The sequence below is a fragment of the Anabrus simplex genome, chromosome 1 (genome assembly GCF_040414725.1).
Source record: "Anabrus simplex isolate iqAnaSimp1 chromosome 1, ASM4041472v1, whole genome shotgun sequence".
In the NCBI taxonomy this organism is placed as follows: Eukaryota; Metazoa; Arthropoda; class Insecta; order Orthoptera; family Tettigoniidae; genus Anabrus; species Anabrus simplex.
Window position 1 is genome coordinate 465,914,536 of NC_090265.1, and position 22,313 is coordinate 465,936,848.

The following is a 22,313-nucleotide window of genomic DNA, read 5'->3' on the forward strand; positions in this document are numbered from 1 at the left end:
GAGATCGCAATGACATTAACAGCAACATATCGTTGTCAGTAAAAGCATCAGAAATGAAACACCGGAATGCAGCATTTGTTTTATGAATTTTCTTCATTTGAGTGTTTTAATTGTCGGGACACTCAACCGCAGTAACACTGCCATTATTAAATAGTTAGATTCCTTTTGCAAGCTACACTCATGTTGACCCATTTATATCTATGCAAACTATAATCTCTACTTAGTATAAAATAAAAGTCCTCGATCCTGTCTGTCTGTCTATGAGGGCTAATTTCAAAAACAAGTGGACGGATTTTGACCCGATTTCCATCATTCTATTAAGACTTTCTCGAGAAAGGTTCATTTATAGAAACAATAATCTATATAACAAAAGCAAACTGAGCAGTAACGATTTCAGTGAAGCAAGTCGAATAAGAAACAGCCGTCCGAGTTGCTATACTGTTGATGCTTGTAGTTCAAAGGGACATGTAGGTTTTGTCTGTACATTGCTCAGAATTTGAAAATAATGGTATTCCTGCATCGGTCATGTCCACAGTAACAAGGAAATGCACTTTTTACGTTCCCGTAATTTCTGTCTGTCTGTCTGTCTATCTGTCTGTCTGTCTGTCTGTCTGTCTGTCTGTCTGTCTGTCTGTCTGTCTGTCTGTATGTATGTATGTATGTATGTACACGCATCGCGAGGAAACGGCTGAAGAGAATTTAATAAAAATCGGTACGTAAAGTCGGGAGATGAGCCACTACAATCTAGGCTATAAATTGTTTCATTCACGCTGAGTGAAATGGTAGTTTAGGGGAAGGAGAAATATTTAATTCTGAAATATTTATATTATCAGTGGCCCTATCGATAAATTCTACATAACTAAAGTAATATAGAATTAAATTTCCGATAATTTATGTCTTATACATTTTTACTGTACCGGCTATGATAACACAGATATTCATGAATTTGTATTTTTGTTGCTAAGTCCATATCACGAGAAAATGGGTTAACAGAATTCAATGAAAATAGGTATATGGAATCGGGGAATAAGAAACTACAATCTAAGATATAAACAAATGTATTTACCCTGAATAAAATTGTAGTTTAGGGGAAGGCGCCTAAAATTTAATTTTTAAGTACCTATGTTGAATGCCCTATAGAAAAGTACTACATAACAAATGTTATAGGGAATACAATTTCCGATCATCTATTTTTTATGATTTTTATGATTATGTTAAGTGTGGTATTTCAGAGTCGAAGGAAAACCAAATGTGAAGGCCTACACTAGCACATAACATTGATCAACAATAACATAGGGAATCTGCCACCTGGGCGACTGCCCTAAATGCAGATCAGTAGTGATTGATTGATGGGATTGATTACATTGACCATTGTTTGTTGTGATGTTCTTTGTCTCTTATCCTGCCACTGAACTCCGATAGATGGGATTACCGCTGCGTACTGAGTATAACAGCCTGACTAAATGTTGGCGGGAATTAGCTGGGGAGTTAGAAAACTTTCCTCTTTAGCATGCCATTCCTCTGGTTCATACATTTTCTGATACTGCTGGTACGGAACACACTGGTTCATCATAGTATTTCAGCTACCACACAAGCTGATTTTGGAAGTGCAGGTGCCTACTATATCGCTACGTATTCTACATCAATCGAAGGTACGCACTGGGACGCGATTGGTAGTGAAAACTTTGAAAAAACCATTTGATTGAAGCTGCTAATTTAACTGGCTGTAGGACATGAGCGGTCTTAATACCGACAATGTCTATGATTCCTTGAGATTTGCCTTTTGATTTCAAATGAGTTCAATTCCCGGTAAGAGTCTGCTTTTATATGACGATAAATAAAGTATAAGGTCAGACACTTAATAGTACTCGGTTAAAATTACTACTACTACTACTAGAATGCTTTCATTCCCCCCCTGAAGGGGGAGGCGGGCCTCCTAGACGATGACACGGTCTCTGAGGCCGGGAGATTTGTTCGGTGGAGATTTTAGGAGAAGGGGAGGGGGTTGGCGGCTGTGGTCTATTCTAGGAACTGTCCCGGCATTCGCCTTAGTGCAGGAGAATGGAAAACTATTCTCAGGACAGTCGACAGTTGGGGTCAGCCGTGAAGTCCAGCCCTGTCCCGTCTCCCGAATGCAGAGGCGTAGAGCCATGGTAGCCGTGGCCACCTCTCTTCTACTCCATATCACGAGAAAATGGGTTAACAGAATTCAATGAAAATGGGTATATGGAATCGGGGAATAAGAAACTACAATCTAAGATATAAACAAATGTATTTACCCTGAATGAAATTGTAGTTTAGGGGAAGGCGCCTAAAATTTAATTTTTAAGTACCTATGTTGTATGCCCTATAGAAAAGTACTACATAACACAGCTGTTGGACCACGGACCAGCCGTGGCCACTTACAGCATGTGCCGAGACCCACTCTGCATCTGCCGACCAGTTAAAAGTAACCTGCCACCTAAAATTGATAATTGCTTCTCTGCGAAACTGGGGCGAGTAGCTAATTAATTAATTAATTAATTAATTATAAATAAATAAATAAATAAATAAATAAATAAATAAATAAATAAATAAATAAATAAATAAATATCGGTTTTACGTCTCACTAACTACTTTCAAGGTTTTCGGAGACGTCGAGGTTTAGGAATTTTGTCCCTGAAAAGTTCTTTTATATGCAGGTAAATCTACCGACACAAACTGATTTCAGTACCTTCAAATACCACCAGACTGAGTCGGGACAGAACCCGCCCCAGGGGCTCTCAACTTGGGAGCGTGGTTGGTGACCACAGGGTCCTTAGCTGGGCCCTGGCATTACTTCCACTTACTTGTGCCAGGCTCCTCACTTCTATCTATCCCATCCTATCTGCTATTGCTGAATGAGACAAATGAACGCAGCTTTTTGGTGAGGTGAGAGAAAGAAGTTGTGCTGCTACACTGGTATTGTAAACGTTACATAGCTCCTTCTGAATATCAATGGTAGAGTGTTGGCCTCCGGATTCCAAGATCGCGGGTTCAAACGCGGTAGGTATAATAGCATTTCTGAATGCCGGAAGAAGGTCCATTTGATATTCTATGCTGTATGGTGTAAGCGTGTAAGGGATCTTTGGTGACGTATTTGGTGTTCACCCGATGAAATTAATTAAATCTCAGCCATAGTTCGGCCAACAACGATCCGGTTTCCCTATCATTTATGGTAGAAAACAGAACGTCGAAACTGACGCTTAGGCAACTTAAATGGCGTAAAATTGAAATGCCTGCTCAAGATAGCTGAGGCCATACAGAATGATGTTTTAAATACTACTACTACTACTACTACTAATAATAATAATAATAATAATAATAATACTAATAATAATAATAATAATAATAATGCTATTTCTCGTTTATCGGAATGGTCAGCGTACTGGTCTTCAGTTTCTTCTGTTCAGCGGGCCGGGGGTTTGATTCTCGGCCGGACCAAGGATTTTAATTGTGCACATATAATTCCTCTTGCCCAGGGATTTGGCGTTTGTGTTCGTCTTAATACACCAACGTCTGCTCCTATGCCCTACGATGCATCTTCTTATATTCCTAAGGAGATATCGCGCGTAGGAAATAGCACAGGCGCGGGCCCAGGTGGGAGATGACTCTCTCCTTACATAGGGCCACGCCAAATGCTTTGTTAAAGGATCAATTCCTAGAAACATTGTGACGTCTTTATAAACAAAGATAATAAACGAGGCAAAAGTCGCTAAGGAGACAAAGAATATAAGCAATATCACACTTGTCTCTCTTCATCTACAAACAACACACTACACTACCAGCCATTGCAGAAATACACAGTAATAAATAGGATTGACACAAGGAAGGGCATTCCGCTATAAAAATGGGACAAATATACATGAAGTGGCGACCCTAATGGTTTGGAGAAAGGCCAGGAAGAAGATGTAGGAGAAGAAGGAGCAGAAGAGGAAGATTTAACGTTATGGCTCATTAGATACCTTTCTGAGTTTTACTTTGGTAGTAAATTTCTAGAATTACGTTCTACAGATGACTTAATTATTATGACCAATTGATTCGAATTAATCCCTTTAGTGTTCCCTGTTTTACACGAGTATATTGGTGTGTGTTCACCCTACAGGTAATTAATTACTAAACCACATTGCAACATATTCTCTCGGGCTGCTTTTGAGAGGTTTATGAAACACTGATGCCTGGAGCAGATCGCTGGCCCTAGTTACAATAAATCAATATGATTAACGGCAGTCTAAAGCAAGTACTCTAATCCGCACTGCAGCAACTTACAGATATAATGGGGGTAAATGACTTTGTATTCAAGATTCATTGAAAGAATCGCAAAAATGAGGAATTAACTATAGCAGAAAATTAAGGCTCCATTCAAATAAAAAGCATAATAATAATAATAATAATAATAATAATAATAATAATAATAATAATAATAATAATAATAATAATAGAAAACATTGAGAAAAAGGAACGCAAAATCATAAGGATAAAACCGATTCGGAGGGAAACTGGATACCATACAATACACAAATATTCACAGTGGCCTTAGCAACGCAGATTAAGATTCTACAGACATATTGGAAGAGTGGATCCAGACAGACTTACAAAACAAATAGTCGGATTCTATGAAAACAGGAGTAAAGCCAAAATAGTCCGGCCCTGCGGTGTAGGGGGCAACGCGTCCGCCTGTCACCCGGCGGCCCCAGGTTCGATTCACGGCCGGGTCAGGGGTTTTTAATTTTAAATGATTAATATCGCTGGCCTGGGGACTGGGTCTTTGTGTCGTCCTTAACGATCCTTTCCTCACATTCAACACTTACACTTCCACGCAGGTGCAAGTAGGGGCAAAAGATCTCTAAAGGTCGATGCCCCGAAAAAAAAAGGCTAAACAGAAAAAATGAATTGGATTGGCGAAATCAAAACCGATCTGAAACGGGCGGAAATAATACCATCACATGTCCAAAACCGAGTAATCTTCAGATCCAAAATTCACAAATGGCAAGCTGACCAAGAGGAATGACAAAGAAGAAAACTGGAACAACCTGGTCTGAAGACAGAAAGGAAACCCACAGTAAAATAATGAAAGAAATATGCGCACAAAGGAAGGCAAAAGCACGTCCGTAAGTACTTTGTGTAGTCCTAGTGGACTTATTTCCTAATAATAATAATAATAATAATAATAATAATAATAATAATAATAATAATAATAATTTTCAATTACCTGTGGTTCGCTTCATACATGGATTTGACACGGTTCTACACGGAACCTGTGTGAAGGGACATATTCATTGCTGCCTGTTCTTTTGCTAGTTCAACATCGCATTAACTCAGACAAGTTCCTTTCCTTTGTTAAAGCGGGAAAGGAAATGGATAGGACTGGGAAGGAAGCGATTTTGGTGTTGATGAATGTAAAGCCGCAGTATTTACCTGGTGTGAAAATGGGAACCATGAAAAGCCATCTTCAGGCGTGCCGACAACTCACCATCCCCTGACTGCAAGCTAACAGCTATACAGTTCGAACCGCGCAACCAACTCACTCAGTTTTTGCATGTTTCTGTGGTGGTTGCTAAAGGAATGTGTTGTGTGAATATGAAGAAATGTCTATTAAGAACACGAACATCCTGTTCCCAAGTCACAGGAACGAACCATATTCGGCTAAACATCGTGGTCCGATCGGGAATCGATCCCAAGGACCCTCTGAACCGAAGGCCGCTTAGCTGACTATTCAGTCAAGGAGCCAGATAATAATGATGAAAATCCACAGCCTGTTTCCAGTCATTCGACCGGGTCAGGAATGGAATGCATGAAGCCCCATCTAACGGCGAGGATAGGAATTGAGCCGGCTGCCAAAGCCTTTCGCACTCCCCAGATAATAATAATAATAATAATAATAATAATAATAATAATAATAATAATAATAATAATAATAATAATAATAATAATAATAATAATAATAATAACCTTAGAATCGGCTAGTCATTGTTCCTCCGCAGTTTCGCTCCTGGTTTACCAAACTTACGCTTGCTTGGGGGATTTGTGTTCTGGTTCTCTGAAGAATTCAGTTATGCGGTCCTATCATCATTGCTCTAACTATTATTATCTGTTTACCCTCCAGGTTCGGTTTTTCCCTCGGACTTAGCGAGGGATTCCACCTCTACCGCCTCAAGGGCAGTGTCCTGGAGCTTCAGACTCTTGGTCGGGGGATACATCTGGGGAGTATGACCAGTACCTCGCCCAGGCGGCCTCACCTGCTATGCTGAACAGGGGCCTTGTGGAGGGATGGGAAGATTGGAAGGGATAGGCAAGGAAGAGGGAAGGAAGTGGCCGTGGCCTTAAGTTAGGTACCATCACGGCATTCGCCTGGAGGAGAAGTGGGAAACCACGGAAAACCACTTCCAGGATGGCTGAGGTGGGAATCGAACCCACCTCTACTCAGTTGACCTCCCGAGGCTGAGTGGACCCAGTTCCAGCCCTTGTACCAATTTTCAAATTTCGTGGCAGAGCCGGGAATCGAACCAGGGCCTCCGGGGGTGGCAGCTAATCACGCTAACCACTACACCACAGAGGCGGACACTATTATTATTATTATTATTATGCTAAAAGAGTGAATTATTCTAACTGCCCTAAATTACACACATAGTATATAACAATACTGATGTAAAATGAACTCAGGATCCGGCTCTCTGGTAAATGGTGAATGCAGCGGCTTTCGGTTCGAGTTCGATTCCCGAGAAGGCCAGGAATATTTTTGCAGCGGCTAGTTAATTCCTCTGACTCGGGGACAGGATAGTCCTGTTCGTCTTAATACACATCTTTTAATTTTATACTGTACTACCAACCACATAAGAAACAACGCTGTATTAAAGACATTGCACCGAATGGAGTTTGGTGTCAGGAAGGGCACCCGGGAGTAAAACTGGGCCAAGTCCACATATAATTCCGCTTAAGCGAAAAAAAAAATACCAGGAAAGAGAAGGAAAGAGAGATAGATGTAACTGGGGATAATATCATTTATATCTCTCACACTGTGTGAATCTATGTCAGAAACCTACAACAGCCACTCAATATGTAAAAGGCTATATCCGAGGAACTAACGATGATTTAAGACAATTGTAACAATAATTTAAGAAATTTCTGATCATTAATAATGACAGGAACTTCTCAGGTGGCCACTGGGCACAAAGCGAACAGAATTTAAGTGTATAAAGAATAAGTTACCACAAAAGTATAATAGAAACAATGAGGATCTATTCCAGTAATTCATGACAACACATTCTGTAATTGTACTCCTTGTTCACATAAGCTTGATAGTGCAATAATTACAACTTACCAGATTGGAATCTCTGGTGGTAAAGGTAACAGGATCAGCTGCTTCCACCTCCTGACACATGAAGTCTACATGTCCCTCCACTGTGATGAGATTGCTACCCGTGCGACCCAAGTCGATGAGATTCAGTTTGAGCGTATCAGCGGTAAACTCCACCTGCAAGGAAAAGTAACACTTGAGTTAACATAGTCAAGAAACACGATACAGTCTGTCACAAGGATGGGAATTATTCTCGCTGGAGAATCTCCAGTCAAAATTTAAAGTTAAAGCGAATACTACTGCTTTCCCTATGGGCGTGTGTGAATAACGCGCTGTAAACATTCCTCTCTTGAAGCACGGGACTGAAGCAATTTTAAAGGATCACATTTCCAGTTAATCTGTCGTAACATGTGGTATGTGCAACACCTTTTTAGAATGTCTTGCCTTCAGAGTATCGTGTATTGGATCTTCTTAGTTAATATATACATAACTACCATTTAGAAAAAACAAAACAATGAAACCTAGTTTAGGAACTTTTCCATAACATGTTCTTGAAAATGAACCCATACTTTCAAGTGCCGAGTCAGTTTAATATTTTTCAGTCTGTCGGCCACTAATGATAACTACAACCCTAAAACACACGTACAAGAATAGTGAAACTTTCTGATCATAGTTTATTGAATAATAATTTTAGCGTCTGTTGATAACTAGTGTTTCTTTAACATGCATGTTATAGTGTTGTAGGCGTTTGGCTATAATTAGCGTTCGGAAGACTGAAAATCATTAAAGTGGTATTATTCACAGTTAAATAGTAGTGTTGTTAAATTCCTCGATTTGTGTTTTCTCTTGTCTAAAATACGTATTTAACTGTAAAATAGTAACTAGGCCTATTTGTTCGTAAGAAAGGAATGAAGAAGAACAGAACATAGATTAAGTACATATGCAGCCTACAAAGTAGAAGAGATACTAGAACAGGGCCTCTCAGGGTGCATGCGCATGCACTGTGCACGGTGCAAAAGACGACTTCGCTTGGTTCTCCAGAGTGCAGATCCCCACTCCTCGATTTGTAGCAATAGCGCTTTCTCTCTCTTTCCCCACGCCTGTCTCGCTCGCTCCGCCTGTCTCCCTCTTCCTCACTTGCTCCGTAGCGCTCCAAATCCGAGCCGAGTTGAGCCGAGCTTAGCCGAGTAGCTGAGAGACGAAGCGTTAGTCCGAGCAGAGCCGACTGGGACCGATGCACTGTGCACAGGAACTCTGCGCCGCAGTTTGCACGCGTAAGATTTTTGTCGTTTGAAAGGCCCTGTACTAGACAATACTTGACTGCCTCGAAATGTCTTTGGCAAATCGTGTCTGGAGCGTTTTTACTTTCTAATACACAAAATAGTCTATTACATTACACTTCATTTACTTCGACTTATGTTAAATACTCCCAGGTTCATGATTTTCTCTTGGTAGCTGTCAATGTGGGCTAAAAATATTACTTCAGTAAATGATGAGTAGAAGGTTCGAGATCTTTCCCTGATACCCTAAATTGAAGACTCAGGCCCATTAAATGAAAGATTCTGCCCTTCGAGTGTGATAAATCAGACTTCCTACCACCTTTATTTCTGCCTGTACATACGTCTTTGCTATTCTCTATGAAGGGGAAGTGAAATTGACTCGCGCAGTTGACCGTGACGTGACAGCGTTTATCTTTACTAATATAACGAGAACTCCAGAAAGTATTGAGAGAGATTTTGGAGCTCGAGTTGTATTTATTTTGACTATTTAGCGAATGACTACAAAATTAAACAAGTAATGATTTTAAAAGTGCATAAACATAAATAAATCAAATACAAAGATATTCATAACCTATACAGAGAACAAATCGTTCAGCACAGAAATGTACTGTTTAATTTTGGCTGCAGATGACCAATATGTCAGCCATCGGCTTCATCGGAATAACACAGTTGCGTTCTATTCATTATGCGCTCCGTGGTCAAATGTATACTTTAAATACGTTTCGGTGCGCTGTTCTGATGAATTTACATAAAAGCAGAGTGGAAATAGGTGCGATGAAATTAAAGTAATAAAATGAAGACGATAAAATTGTGGTGATAATCAGCTGTTGATTGGTTGAAATTCTTGGTATTCATATACCGGATTGATGCCATCTCGGTGTACCGCGTGAAGTCAGAAGCGTGCTTGCTTTTTTTCGAATGTCTCGTGAGCCCTGTCTCCTCAACAAGACATCGAAACGTTCTCGAGTTTGTCGAGATATTCGATCTCGTTTCCCTTCTCTAGTCCGCCAGCACATTCTGGTAATAGTTACAATTATAGTTCACACCTGCAAGCTTGATTATATTTAATAGTTGCAGAGGATTATGCAAAATGAGGGACGATGACTGGAGGTATACAATATTATGTATTATTGACAATATTACAGCTCCAAGATATTCCTCATGACGTCACAGTTCACATTAGAGCTAGCACCGTTAATTACTATAATGGTAAACTAGACATTTCAGTGAGTCACAGATGGTCAACAAACAGGAGAGATGAATGGGAGTTATGTTATTATTACTATTACTATTATTATTATTATTATTATTATTATTATTATTATTAGTATTATTATTATTACTCAGGATATCTTATTCATAAGTTAGAAGTAACAGACATGAAAGTAGCAAGAATGATTGCTGGTACAAACAGGTGGGAACAATGGCAGGAGGGTACTCGAAATGAGGAGATAAAGGCTAATTTAGGAATGAACTGGATGGATGAAGCTGTACGCATAAACCGGCTTCGGTGGTGGGGTCATGTGAGACGAATGGAGAAGGATAGGTTACCTAGGAGAATAATGGACTCTGTTATGGAGGGTAAGAGAAGTAGAGGGAGACCAAGACGACGATGGTTAGACTCGGTTTCTAACGATTTAAAGATAAGAGGTATAGAACTAAATGAGGCCACAACACTAGTTGCAAATCGAGGATTGTGGTGACGTTTAGTAAATTCTCAGAGGCTTGCAGACTGAACGCTGAAAGGCATAACAGTCTATAATGATAATGTATGTATGTATGTATTATTATTATACACATTCTGTTAACACTTTGCAATTCAGGATCGGGTGTACATCCTAAGAGATATTATGTACCAAAATGCTGTGACCATGCATGTTTTGCTAACACTTTGCAATTCAGGATCGGGTGTACATCCTAAGAGATATTATGTACCAAAATGCTGTGACCATGCATGTTTTGCTAACACTTTGCAATTCAGGATCGGGTGTACATCCTAAGAGATATTATGTACCAAAATGCTGTGACCATGCATGTTTTGCTAACACTTTGCAATTCAGGATCGGGTGTACATCCTAAGAAAAGCCTTTTGATTAGCGAAAATACGAAGAACGACCTTGTATCACTTTTCTGTCCTACCAGATTACATTTTCAATTTTCCAATCGAGAATACATCACTTGCTATGAAAGACGTATGTCCCGCCGGGCTGAGTGGCTCAGACGGTTGAGGCGCTGGCCTTCTGACCCCAACTTGGCAGGTTCGATCCTGACTCAGTCCGGCGGTATTTGAAGGTGTTCAAATACGTCAACATCGTGTCTGTAGATTTACTGGCACGTAAAAGAATTCCTGCGGGACTAAATTCCGGCACTCGGCGTCTCCGAAGACCTTCAAATAGTAGTTAGTGAGACGTAAAGCAAATAACATTATTATTATTAAGACGTATGTCTGGCGTGCGGCCGACACGGTCAACCTATCGCAGTTGGTGTGTGATGTAATCATTGCCTTAATGTCCGGCTCCATGGCTAAATGATTAGCGTGCTGGCCTTTGGTCACAGGGGTCCCGGGTTCGATTCCCGGCAGGGTAGGGAATGTTAACCTTAATTGGCTAATTTCTCTGGCACGGGGACTGGGTGTGTGTCGTCTTCATCATCATTTCATCCTCATCAAGACGCGCAGGTCGCTTACGGGAGTCAAATCAAAAGACCTGCACCTGGCGAGCCGAACATGTCCTCGGGCATACCCGACACTAAAAGCCATACGCCATTTCATTTCATTTCATTGCCTTAATGGTCGCTGTACTGGGCTCTTCCAAGATACGGTACTGATATTTGTTCAACGGTCCTGCCATTTTCCTGTAAGTACTGTTCTAAGAGGCATTTTTAAACGTTTTAAGTGCCTTCTGTTTACAGTCAAAGTCTTTCATCCATTAAATAGGTTTGTACCAGAGTTCAGTAACACTAAAATAATTATGCGTTCAGTTTAGTTTTCACGACAGATTGTGCTTGCCACTCGGCTCTTTTATGAAGAATACTGGCACTACCTAGTCGGAGTTTTTAATCTTAGTTGAACATTTTCTTGGCTCAGGGACTGGGTGTTTGTGCTGTTCCCAAATTCCCTGCAAATCATATACCACACGCAACACCATCCTCCAATACAATAACACGCAATTTCTCATATACGACAGATGCTGCCCATCCTCGTTGGAAATTCTGTCTTACGAGGGCTGCATCAGGTTAGCGATAACCATAGGAAAACAAAATGCCGGGCTGAGTGGTTCAGACGGTTGCGGCGATTGCCCTCTGACCCTAACCTGACAGGACGATCCTGACTCAGTCCGGTGGTATCTGAAGGTGCTCAAAAACGCCAGTTTCGTATCTGTAGATTTACTGGCACGCAAAAGAATTCACGTGGGACTAAATTCCGGCACCTCGCCGTCTCCGAAAACCGTAAAAGTAGTTAGTGGAACGTAAAGCCAATAATATTATTAAAATAAGAAATTAGCATATTATATCAGGCTATGTTTATGAAAAATTGTGCGAACCTGGGATAATAATAATAATAATAATAATAATAATAATAATAATAATAATAATAATAATAACAATAATAATAATGGCGTGTCTTTCGAGTTTGCGCCGTACAGGCGACCTACGCGCCTGTGAAGATGAGGCCCTACCTAGGAGGAATTCTAATGTTGAAGACAGCACAAACATACTCAGTCCCCGAGCCAGACGAATTAACTAATGAAAGTTAACATTTCCGCGCCTCCTGGGAATCTAACACGTGACCCCTTGTACCAAAGACCGGCATAGTAACCATTTAACCGTGGAGCTGGTCAATCCGAGAATGAAACATAAATATAAAAGTGCATAACCAGCTAGAGGAAATTCATTTTGAGAATGTTGAACCTGCCTCACTCGCATCCTAATTACACGTATGTTTGGGTCAAGCGGGGAATATTTATACACCGCCAAGCTGCGTGAAAACTGACTTTCATCAACCAGAGTTTAGCAGATGGTCGCTCTAGATACTTCTCGCTATATTTAACATTATTGGTCCCTCAGCCATCATTAATAACCATTAGTCTCTCCTATCTCTCCAGGGGAAGTCCCACGTCACACTTGACCATGGATCGGCCTACATCTCACTAACCAACATTTTTCCCGAGCCCAAGATTTTTCTATCAGTTCCGTGTTGCAAAATTTCGTATATAATTGTGTGGCTGGTGAAGCAAGTAGAATGATACCTGAACATAGATAACCTACCGACCGAACGCTTTGATTGACCGATTCATACCATGCAATTGTTCGCATGCATTAGGGAGATAGTGGGTTCAAACTCCACATTTGCTTCTCTGAAGATTATCCTCCGTGGTTTCCCATTTTCACACCAGACAAATTCTAAGGCTGTACTTCAGTTAAGGCTATGGTCGCGGCCACGGCCTCAGTCCTACCCCGTTCGTATCCCATCGTCACCAACGACCTATCTAAGTTGGTGCGATATTAAAATACCAACAACGAAAAAAGAGAAATTAGCGAGGTAGTTGAAAACAGGTGGTCTTTGGTAGTCGAATTACAATTTATCTGAATAGATTCATTCAGCATTTCCACCAGAGTGATACAAGAAAGAAGAGATTTTAGCCATTATTTGCTGATAACGGCTGCGTTTGGGGAGATCTTGTAACAGGAATCAAATTTCTGTGAATTTACTTGGACAACTCACTGTTATGATAGAGGTAATATTTCATGAAAACTGTCGGACAAGTGCAATGAAAGATAAGTGAAGGAAGAGAATGAAGATAGAACAATTTGTATAAGAACAACGGTGAAATTGAATTCCAAAATTTCCACATTATTAGAAGCCAGTCAGTCATGCTTTAGTTCTGAAGAAGCGGAACAAGGTATTAGGAAAATATTTTTTAATGCTTTGAAAAATCTTGGCTCACATGACATAAACCAAAATGAATATAACGTCTATTAATAGTTTCTATGCAGTAGGTCTCTTTATGTCAACCATGATACACTCCAGAATGTCGTCATACTGGGAATCATAGACATGCCATCTTCTGACATAGGTTTAACACATTTAAGCACTAGGCGCTATGGCATTTCTGATTCTGAATGAATAAATAATGTCAGAAATTGTCAACCGACTACTCCATTAACAAACGCCTTTTTTCAAGTTATGTTCAGAACAAGTCACTGTTCTTATAACACTTTGAGCTAAGAGACTCCTCTTTGAGGTAGAACCTCCTTTTTCGTAGCCTTGGAAATCAATTTTACGTCAAACATCCTTCTCCGCATCCACATTCCAAACTCAGTATTTCATTTTTCTGAATAATCCAGATCCGAACAACAGTACACTACAGAAATAATATTTGGTCAGCTGTTTCCGTAATCCTAAGCCCATTCTGCTTAGTCGGAAGCCTTTATTTCTTTCTGAAAACTTCAGTTGATATTCCAACCCTCTTATTTCTGTTTCAGACTTCCACTTCTATGTCACAGGAATGCCATATCCTTCTACCTGCCCTGTCTTTCCAGGTACACTTTCATTCACTACTACAGTAATTCCCATTTCTCATCGCTTGTGTTATTTCCAGTGATCTTAAGCTTATATTTATCTTCAACTTTTACTAGCTTGTAGAGCATATCTAGTAGTTGCTGTATCTTGTTTTCTATAATAACGAAGAGGTAGATTGGTAGTTTTGAGAGAGTCACATAATCTACGGTGTAAGTGTAGTATGGTACCTACTGTACCTTCTATCCCACCGATTTACTCTTTTAACCATAACAATTCCATAAGCATTTTTCTCAATTCACCAATCAAAAGCTCTTTTTAAACTGTATGCTCTTCAAGATAATTTTTAGTTAAGCATTCAAGCTCTTTACTTCCTTAGGCCTTTTCAGTCGTGGAATTACTAGCGTTTCGTCCCTGTGTGACAGCGGGATTATTAGTTGAATTGCCACACCTTTCCAAGACGCTGGCGGCTAGTGCGTCGTTGAGATTCCACTACAAGACTCCTAAGTAGAACAATGCAGTGACAGTGCACTAGGGGAGATATGTACCTCCACTTGTATAAATGCCTGCCTTTGAATTTTGTACGACACTAACTTTTTAGATTTCTATATTGTTTACTTAACCTATTAATGCCATAGAATACTTCTAGATTTTGTATTATTCGGTTTCGTCTTTATATAATAATTATAATATATTTCCTTGACAGTCAAATAAGACAAAATACGAATATGAGCCTTCATATCTGGTGCGCAATTCGTCTTATCCAAAACGTTCTGTTTCGCTAACACCTCCTCCAGAATGCTGGAGTCGTAATGGAGAACGGACTGTAGGCTACTAACTTTCATTTACTGCTATATTGTAGGCTGATGCCGATGTCTTAGTATGATAGCTTCCTTCACGCTGGGCTCAGTTTCGTGGTTGTGCTGCTACAACTCTGGTTCGAGGGTGTGGAATGGGTTGCGCTCTGCACGCATCCTCCGAAACATAGCTAACAAGTGAAGTAGGCTGCCATCTCTATTCTAGAAGTGGCTTTTCGCGAGTTTACCACTTCAGCTTTGAAGGGAATAACACGATATTGGATGTACTCGGACCTAAGTAGGAAATTTGCAGGACATTTTTGTACCATAGACATTTTATATTAAACAACCACGTTTGACTAACAGGAAGAATTATATCCTGCTACACGGCCAAAACCACACTAGTCATGAATCTTTGGGCGGAAACTACACATATTTCTTCCATGTTCACCTTCAAAATAAGCTATTCCAAACGATCTGTTAAGAGCTGTAAAAATACGGTATATATAGCTAAGTGATCTGATACTATCATCATAGCAAAGGATGAATTCTTGTTTTAAGACACGGAAACGTTAGTTGAGGGTGCCGATAGCGTGAACACTTGCATTTAGTATTCGGAGCTGGACGATTTCTTCGGCAATTTTTCATGTATTCCCACAATATGTACGTAGTGTTTTGAGACACACTTGCTTATACAAAAATACCACCAAAATTTGCAATTGCCAAAACAAACAACCAAACAAACTCGCGGATGCTACAGTCATTTTACTCACGCGGAGAAGGAAGGAAAGAACATTGAAAGGAGTAAAAGAGGAAAGGTAGATAGGTAAGTAGGAAGGAAGGAAGGAAGGAAGGAAGGAAGGAAGGAAGGAAGGAAGGAAGGCGCTGTTTCCCATTAATATTATTATTTTGTTGCTTCAAGTCCTTGAGAAGTATTCAGTATTCATAACTTACGAACTAATTTCCAGAGAAGCAGTGTCATGATATTCATATTTTATGGATCCATAAGTTTCTGCTAACTCTGCATGTTTTCAGGTTGACTGAACTCGAGGTAATTGACCTTAGTCAACAGGGCGCTTGAGTGGACTTCCAGCTAGGAACACTGAAAATGCATTTAACGCTAGCTCCAGAATTTAAACAGATGAGATCCTTGTTTGCCACTCTACTGAATATTAATGGCAGTGTATATCGAATAAAGACAAGAAGCATCTCTTCTAGCACGCTGCAGAGAAGATCCACTTAAAGTACATCACATGGAGGCTTCGTTCTATGCCCCTACGTACGCAGTGTACAACGCTAATTTGTATGCTGATCAAATGAAAAATATTTCTCAAGAAGAAGAATTCCTCGTTTTAGAGCGACAAAGCTGAAGGATATTCTGATAATGACAAGCTTATTCTTCTTCTTGGATCCTCAGTTCGAAGTTTGGTGGGCACGATCCTCCTTCTCAACTCCCTAATTTATTCTGTCAGTAGTTTCATTTGCAAGGTAGGATTTTGTATTCACATTATCAATGATTTGGTGAATGAACTGTAATCCTGGCCTACCTCTTCCCTTTTCCCCTTCTACTTTCCCGTCCAAAACATCAACCATAAAGTCGTTGTGCCTGTTCATGTGTCCAATGAACCAATCTGATAGTTTCAAATGCTCACTCCAAAGACTTAGCAACTCCTCTTTAGTCTTTTTGCCGTAATTTATAGTAATTTGCATTTGTCTCTAATATTTTAATTTTTTCGGCCATAAAGAGTAACATTGCAGGTAGGAGTTTTAAAATGTTTTCAGTTATTTGGGTTCCTTAATGGTTAAAATGGAGCTTTTCCTTGTTGAATTCCAACTGGGCTAGGGTAATTCTGCTCTCAACATCAGATGTGTTTCAACAATCAGCAGTAATTTTGCACCCTATAGCCTATAGGTAAACGTTTTCGCTATGACGATGGTAGAGTACACGCATACGCTTACGGCTGTTGAAAGCACTGTTCAAGTGTTGCTTCTGAATAAGTAGGACCTCCGAAGTAACATATTCTACCTCAATACGTCACAATTGAGGTTCTTAGATCTCAGCTCTATCTGCAATGTAACAATCTGGGATTTATGCAAACAATTTTCGTTAATGGAAACTGGCGACACTGTTACCTTTACCTACCAAAACTTAGGCACAAAATATCATATTTGCTAACTTTTCTGCTGTTTATTTCACGTGAATGGATAAGTGACTCAAACGGTTAAGGAACTGGGTTTATGAGCTTAAGTTGGCAGGTTCGATCCTGTCTCAGTCCGGTGGTATTTGAAGGTGCTCAAATACGTCAGCTCTGTGTCGGTAGATTTACCGGCACGTAAAAGAACTCTCACGGGACAAAATTCAGGCACCTCGGTGTCTCCAAAAATCTTAAAAGTAATTAGTGGAACGTAAAACCCGTAACATCATTCTTATTTCATGTGTTTTTGAATAGCGTCTTTAAATTATTTAGGGTATTATTACGTGGGATGCAAAAGATATCACTTACGAATATACGTGTATAGAACTACTGTATATGAAGCTTTCACGATGAAGGTAAGACACTTTGTTAATTTCATTTTCGTGGCAACTAAAATTTTGACCAAGTGCTTGTATTGACAGTAGCTAGGCTTACTTATTCCTATGTGAGACAAGCATGTGTTACTGACAGTGCTGTTCTTATTAGTTCCTTTGAAGTTTTAGTTCGAGGAACAAATACTTCAGATAATTATGGGCCCAACATATGTTTTCTTCGTAATTATTTTTTCCTGAGAGGTTGTCAATTTGACAAATAACTTTCTTAAAACAGGAATTTTAATCAAAATACATCTGGATTAAAGTAAATATTTATATTATTTCCTCACTTTCTCAATTAGCTTCAATTGATACTTCATTAAAAGAACGGTCTTTTACAATAGCACAGTTTATAATGTAATTTCATATAACTTGCAGCATTTGTAAATATTTGCTGTTTGTACTTGCAACTTTGAAAGATTTACGTACAATTTTGACTTTTCTGGCACCGCCAATAGAATAAACCACCGGCCGCCATTGCATACCTAGGTACTGAACATCACTACTTTTTTTTTCCTGCTAGTGGTTTAATGTTGCACTAACACACTGAAAGTTTTCGGCGACACAAGGATAGGGAAAGGGCTAGGATTGGGAAGGAAGCGGCCGTGGCCTTAATTAAGGTACAGTCCCAGCATTTGCCTGGCGTAAAATTGGGGAAACCATGGAAAATCATGGCTGGCGACGGTCATATTCGAAACCACATCCGCCCCCCGAATGCAAACACAGCTACGCGATTCTACCTGCGCGCCATCTCGATTGGTATTTCATCACTGTTTTATAGGTTACAATAATTACTATGTACAGTGCATTCCAAAAGTACTTTACTAAATTAGCATAATTTAACTTGACTTGTAATTCACATAGAGGGAAGGCTTGATTTATATGAATCATCAACTCAAAAGGCTTTGCTCGGTTTACTTTATTTAGTTATTGAATAACTCTCTAATCAAGGTGTCAGAAGAATGTTTGGAACAGACTGGCATCTCCACTGGATGCCACTATTCCTCTCGGCCATCTATCCTCCATTTTCAGAACGTTGGATTGCAAGTGGCGGTCCGATTCCCTAACCTCATAGATCTGACATTACACCTCTGGAGTTCGTTTTCTTCTTTGGATGTATATTTGAGTTACCTTTCAAGACTGTGTTCCAGTCAAGTAACTATGAGAAAGACAGAGAGTACAGAATACCAGTGACGTATGGATGACCGAAATGGATGTTCAAAATGTCCTCCGTTAGCACTGATAGATGCACTGATGTATCCCTGCGACTGCGGGTTGATGCACGTATGAATGCTAACAGAGGACAATTTGAACATTTCATGTAAGAAAGAATTTCATGTGGTATGCTGGTACGTACTGTTACTCTGTGTTTCCCATGATTAATGTACAGAACTACGTAGAGTTGTAAAAAATGAGTTCTAACATGGACGGACATACAGCGTTTCCAGACTCATATCGATATGGCATATGTTCTTCTTCTATGTGTGAGGAATGTATTATGGAAGTTTGACCGTATCTTATTGTTACACCCAATATACATTATACATAATGAGTGGTTACTATGAAACAATACAATCCTAGGTAGTATATTATTAATATTAATACTATTATTAATTAATTTATACAGTTACACCTTGTTAGTGCGTTTCTCATTAACACGTTTTTTCGCTTAGCACGTCATAAATTAAAAGTCTCGATTCTCATCGTTTTAAATCTATATAAAAGTACCTCACTTACCGTGTCACGAATTTTCGTTATTACCCTACCGGTTAGTATGATCACATTTGTCCTAGTCATGAAAGTGCTATTTTTCATCCCTCGCGAAAGGAACGTGATTTCCAACTAGGGAAAGAAAGAGCCCCCGCTACAGTAAACGCCAGTTAAACTGCGCACCTTCTATAAGGCCATCTGTGTAATCTAACTTGAACTGATGTATAATAAGACATTTTGGTTTTCAACTGTTAGATGTCTCTACCATAGGTTTAATTGCTCTATTTTGCGTGGTAAACTATAATTATTTCATAATGAAATTTGTAATTTTTAGGTTTGTCAACCTGGTTCTTAGGATTGTTTTTTTAATGTATCAAAGTTGTCTACACTTCTGCTGCTTCCGTCTTCAATAGCTATCAACCTATTTGAAATTTGTAAATATTTTCTCTAAAAGCAAAGCAAACTTATCTCCGTACAGGCCATGAAGGCCCTTGGAGGGGTGGAAGGTAAGGGCTTCCATTATCCGTAACCTCGGCACTTGGTGGGGTAGAGTGGTTAGCTCTACGCGCGGCCGCCTTTGCCCCTAGGAATTAACCTGGTACTAATTTCTGGTGTAGGCTGAGCGAACCTCAGGGCCACGCGCACCTCCGGAAGTGGAAATCTCGTTTCTTATATTTTACGACTTCCTGACGGGGAATCGAACCAACCCCTTCCGGGTGAGCCGAGCACTCCATTACCGCCTCGGCCAGGCAACCCCTAAATATTTTCGCTAGCAAATTAAAAATGGGGGTGTGTACATGAATCAAGCCTATCTGAAAAGAGTTCTGGAAACTTCCCCTCGAAATGCTATAAAAGCTGGGCTCTTTAAGGGCGTATTGTCATCGTCATCGCTCCAGTTTAGTAAGTGTGGCGTGTTGTTGGGAGGAAGGGGCCGTGGCCGGCGTTTGGAAGGCCCAGCTACGCAAGGTAACGGCAGAATTTTCATAAACATGTGATAGCTCCGGCAGATAGCTTGAATGGAAGGTTTCAACATCTTTTATTTTATGCAAATTTCTAATCTGGTGGTTTAAATGTAGAATTTTCGGTCGTTCTGAGGACTCTGATCTATTACCTACTGAGAAATATGTGACATAAGGGAACAAGGAGTGACTACCCTCTGTTGATTCCCATTCAGCTTGGTATAGGGCAGGGCCTCTCAAACGCCCAAAATCTCACGCGTGCAAATCGAGGCGCATCGGTTCAAATCGTCTTAACTCGGATGGTGTAGTGTGCTGAGGCTGACGAAGCGTTCGGTGATAGACTGCTTGTTTATCAGTGAAATAGATAAGCGCAAGACAACAACATAATAATGGAGCAACCTGTTTCGAAGAAAGCAAAGACTTCCGAAAATCCTTTTCAATCGAACTGGGAACATTTTGTATTTTTTCTCCGTCGTGACGATGAAGCCAAATGCTTAATCTGTGGACAATAATTATGTGATAAGTTAATCAAAAAGATCTATTTTTCCAATACAAAGGCTTTGCTCAAATTCTACGAGAATTTGCCGAAGAAAGGTTTTCCTAAGCTGCTTCTGGAAGCAGCTAAGATTATTTCTATGTTTGGTTCACATGCATATGTGAAAGGTATTTTTTCCTGTTTTGACTTGTACGAAAACTAGATTGCGTGCGAGTAGAACTATTTCTGATTGTAATTTAAAGAAGGCTCTCAGAATTGCTGTCAGCCGGTCTCTTGTTCCAGGCATAACTGGTGTCATTGCAAAGGTAAAGGAAAAGAAGAGCTAGAGAAGATAAATTGTCTGCTCAAACCAAATTGAAAGAAGAGTGTTTTAACACCGGTAACGTTGTCCCATACAACAGTGTCACCGCTCACCGCACATAAACATTTCGCAGTGAGGGGAGAATCAGCGGGGAAGGTGGAGAAGGCGAAGACAGGCCGAACGGGTGAGACAGGTGTAGGGGAAGTGGAGTGGGAGACTGCACTCTGGTCAACCAAGCGAAGTCGTCTTTTGCACCGTGCACAATGCATGCACCAGGCGCATGCATTCTGAGAGGCCCTGGTATAGGGTGACTGAAGTTTATAAACCTCTAAAATTCGTAACACTTTTGGTATTTAATATTTATCACTTAGTCATCCCGTGTAGAATAGGCTTAGCCTCTGTATCTTTGGGCCACTAGCTCACTTAGTGTTTAGATATTTCTAGGAGTGCAGTGTTTTGCCTCCTTAGCCTTTTCTTTACGGCCGATTAGAAACAACCTTTTCTTGTTATATTAAGGCCATTTAGTATGGGCTCTCATTGTCCCTGTTCATGTATCTGGAACAGAAAGTGATAAACTGTTGAGCAATACATCAGCCTACCTTCGGGTACCTTATATAAATACCTTAATTAAGGACATCCGATGAGTTGTAAGTGCGTTGTTAAAATCTGGTGCCTCTGTGAGGCTGGACTATGATGTAGTTGGAGCTCAGACTCCCTTGTACCGAGCTCGATAGCTGCAGTCGCTTAAGTGCGGCCAGTATCCAGTATTCGGGAGATAGTAGGTTCGAACCCCACTGTCGGCAGTCCTGAAAATGGTTTTCCGTGGTTTCCCATTTTCACACCAATCAAATGCTGGGGCTGTACCTTAATTAAGGCCACGGCCGCTTCCTTCCCACTCCTAGCCCTTCCCTGTCCAATCGTCGCCATAAGACCTCGGTGCGACGTAGAGCAAAAAAAAAAATAATAATAAAAATAAAAAGACTCCTTTGTAGTGTGAAGGATAGGAGCAAATTGTGCTCTTGTAAATTTTGTACCTGCCAAGAGGAATCCAGCTCTGTTGTGTGAAAATTAGTATTTGTAATTCCCTCAAGTTCTATCTGATTTTTGGACTCTAAGTGATTGTTGTTGGAGCTGTCGAGCTCATTATAAGATTGTTATTCTTTATTCAGATGTTATATTTGTGTATGTGTATGTTTAGTCCTCAGCCCGAAGGCTGGTTGGATCATCAACAGATCCGCCATCAGCTGTCATGGATGGCCTAGGCATCATTGAAGAGGCGTACTAGGGAAATGAGGAGTGAGGCAGTTTCCCGTTGCTTTCCTCACCGAGCCAGAAGCTGCTATTACATATCAGTCTGCCAAGCCCACT

General features: G+C 40.2%; 1 protein-coding gene across 1 annotated transcript in view; it reads right to left on the reverse strand.

The window, feature by feature from the left end:
* The window catches only part of LOC136873743 (neurexin 1), a 491,540-nt gene that overhangs the window by 260,972 nt on the left and 208,255 nt on the right, over positions 1-22,313 (reverse strand). The window contains exon 6 of the mRNA XM_068227470.1: positions 7,340-7,492. Within this exon, the coding sequence (XP_068083571.1) occupies positions 7,340-7,492 (153 nt within the window). The remainder of the gene's footprint in view (positions 1-7,339; positions 7,493-22,313) is intronic.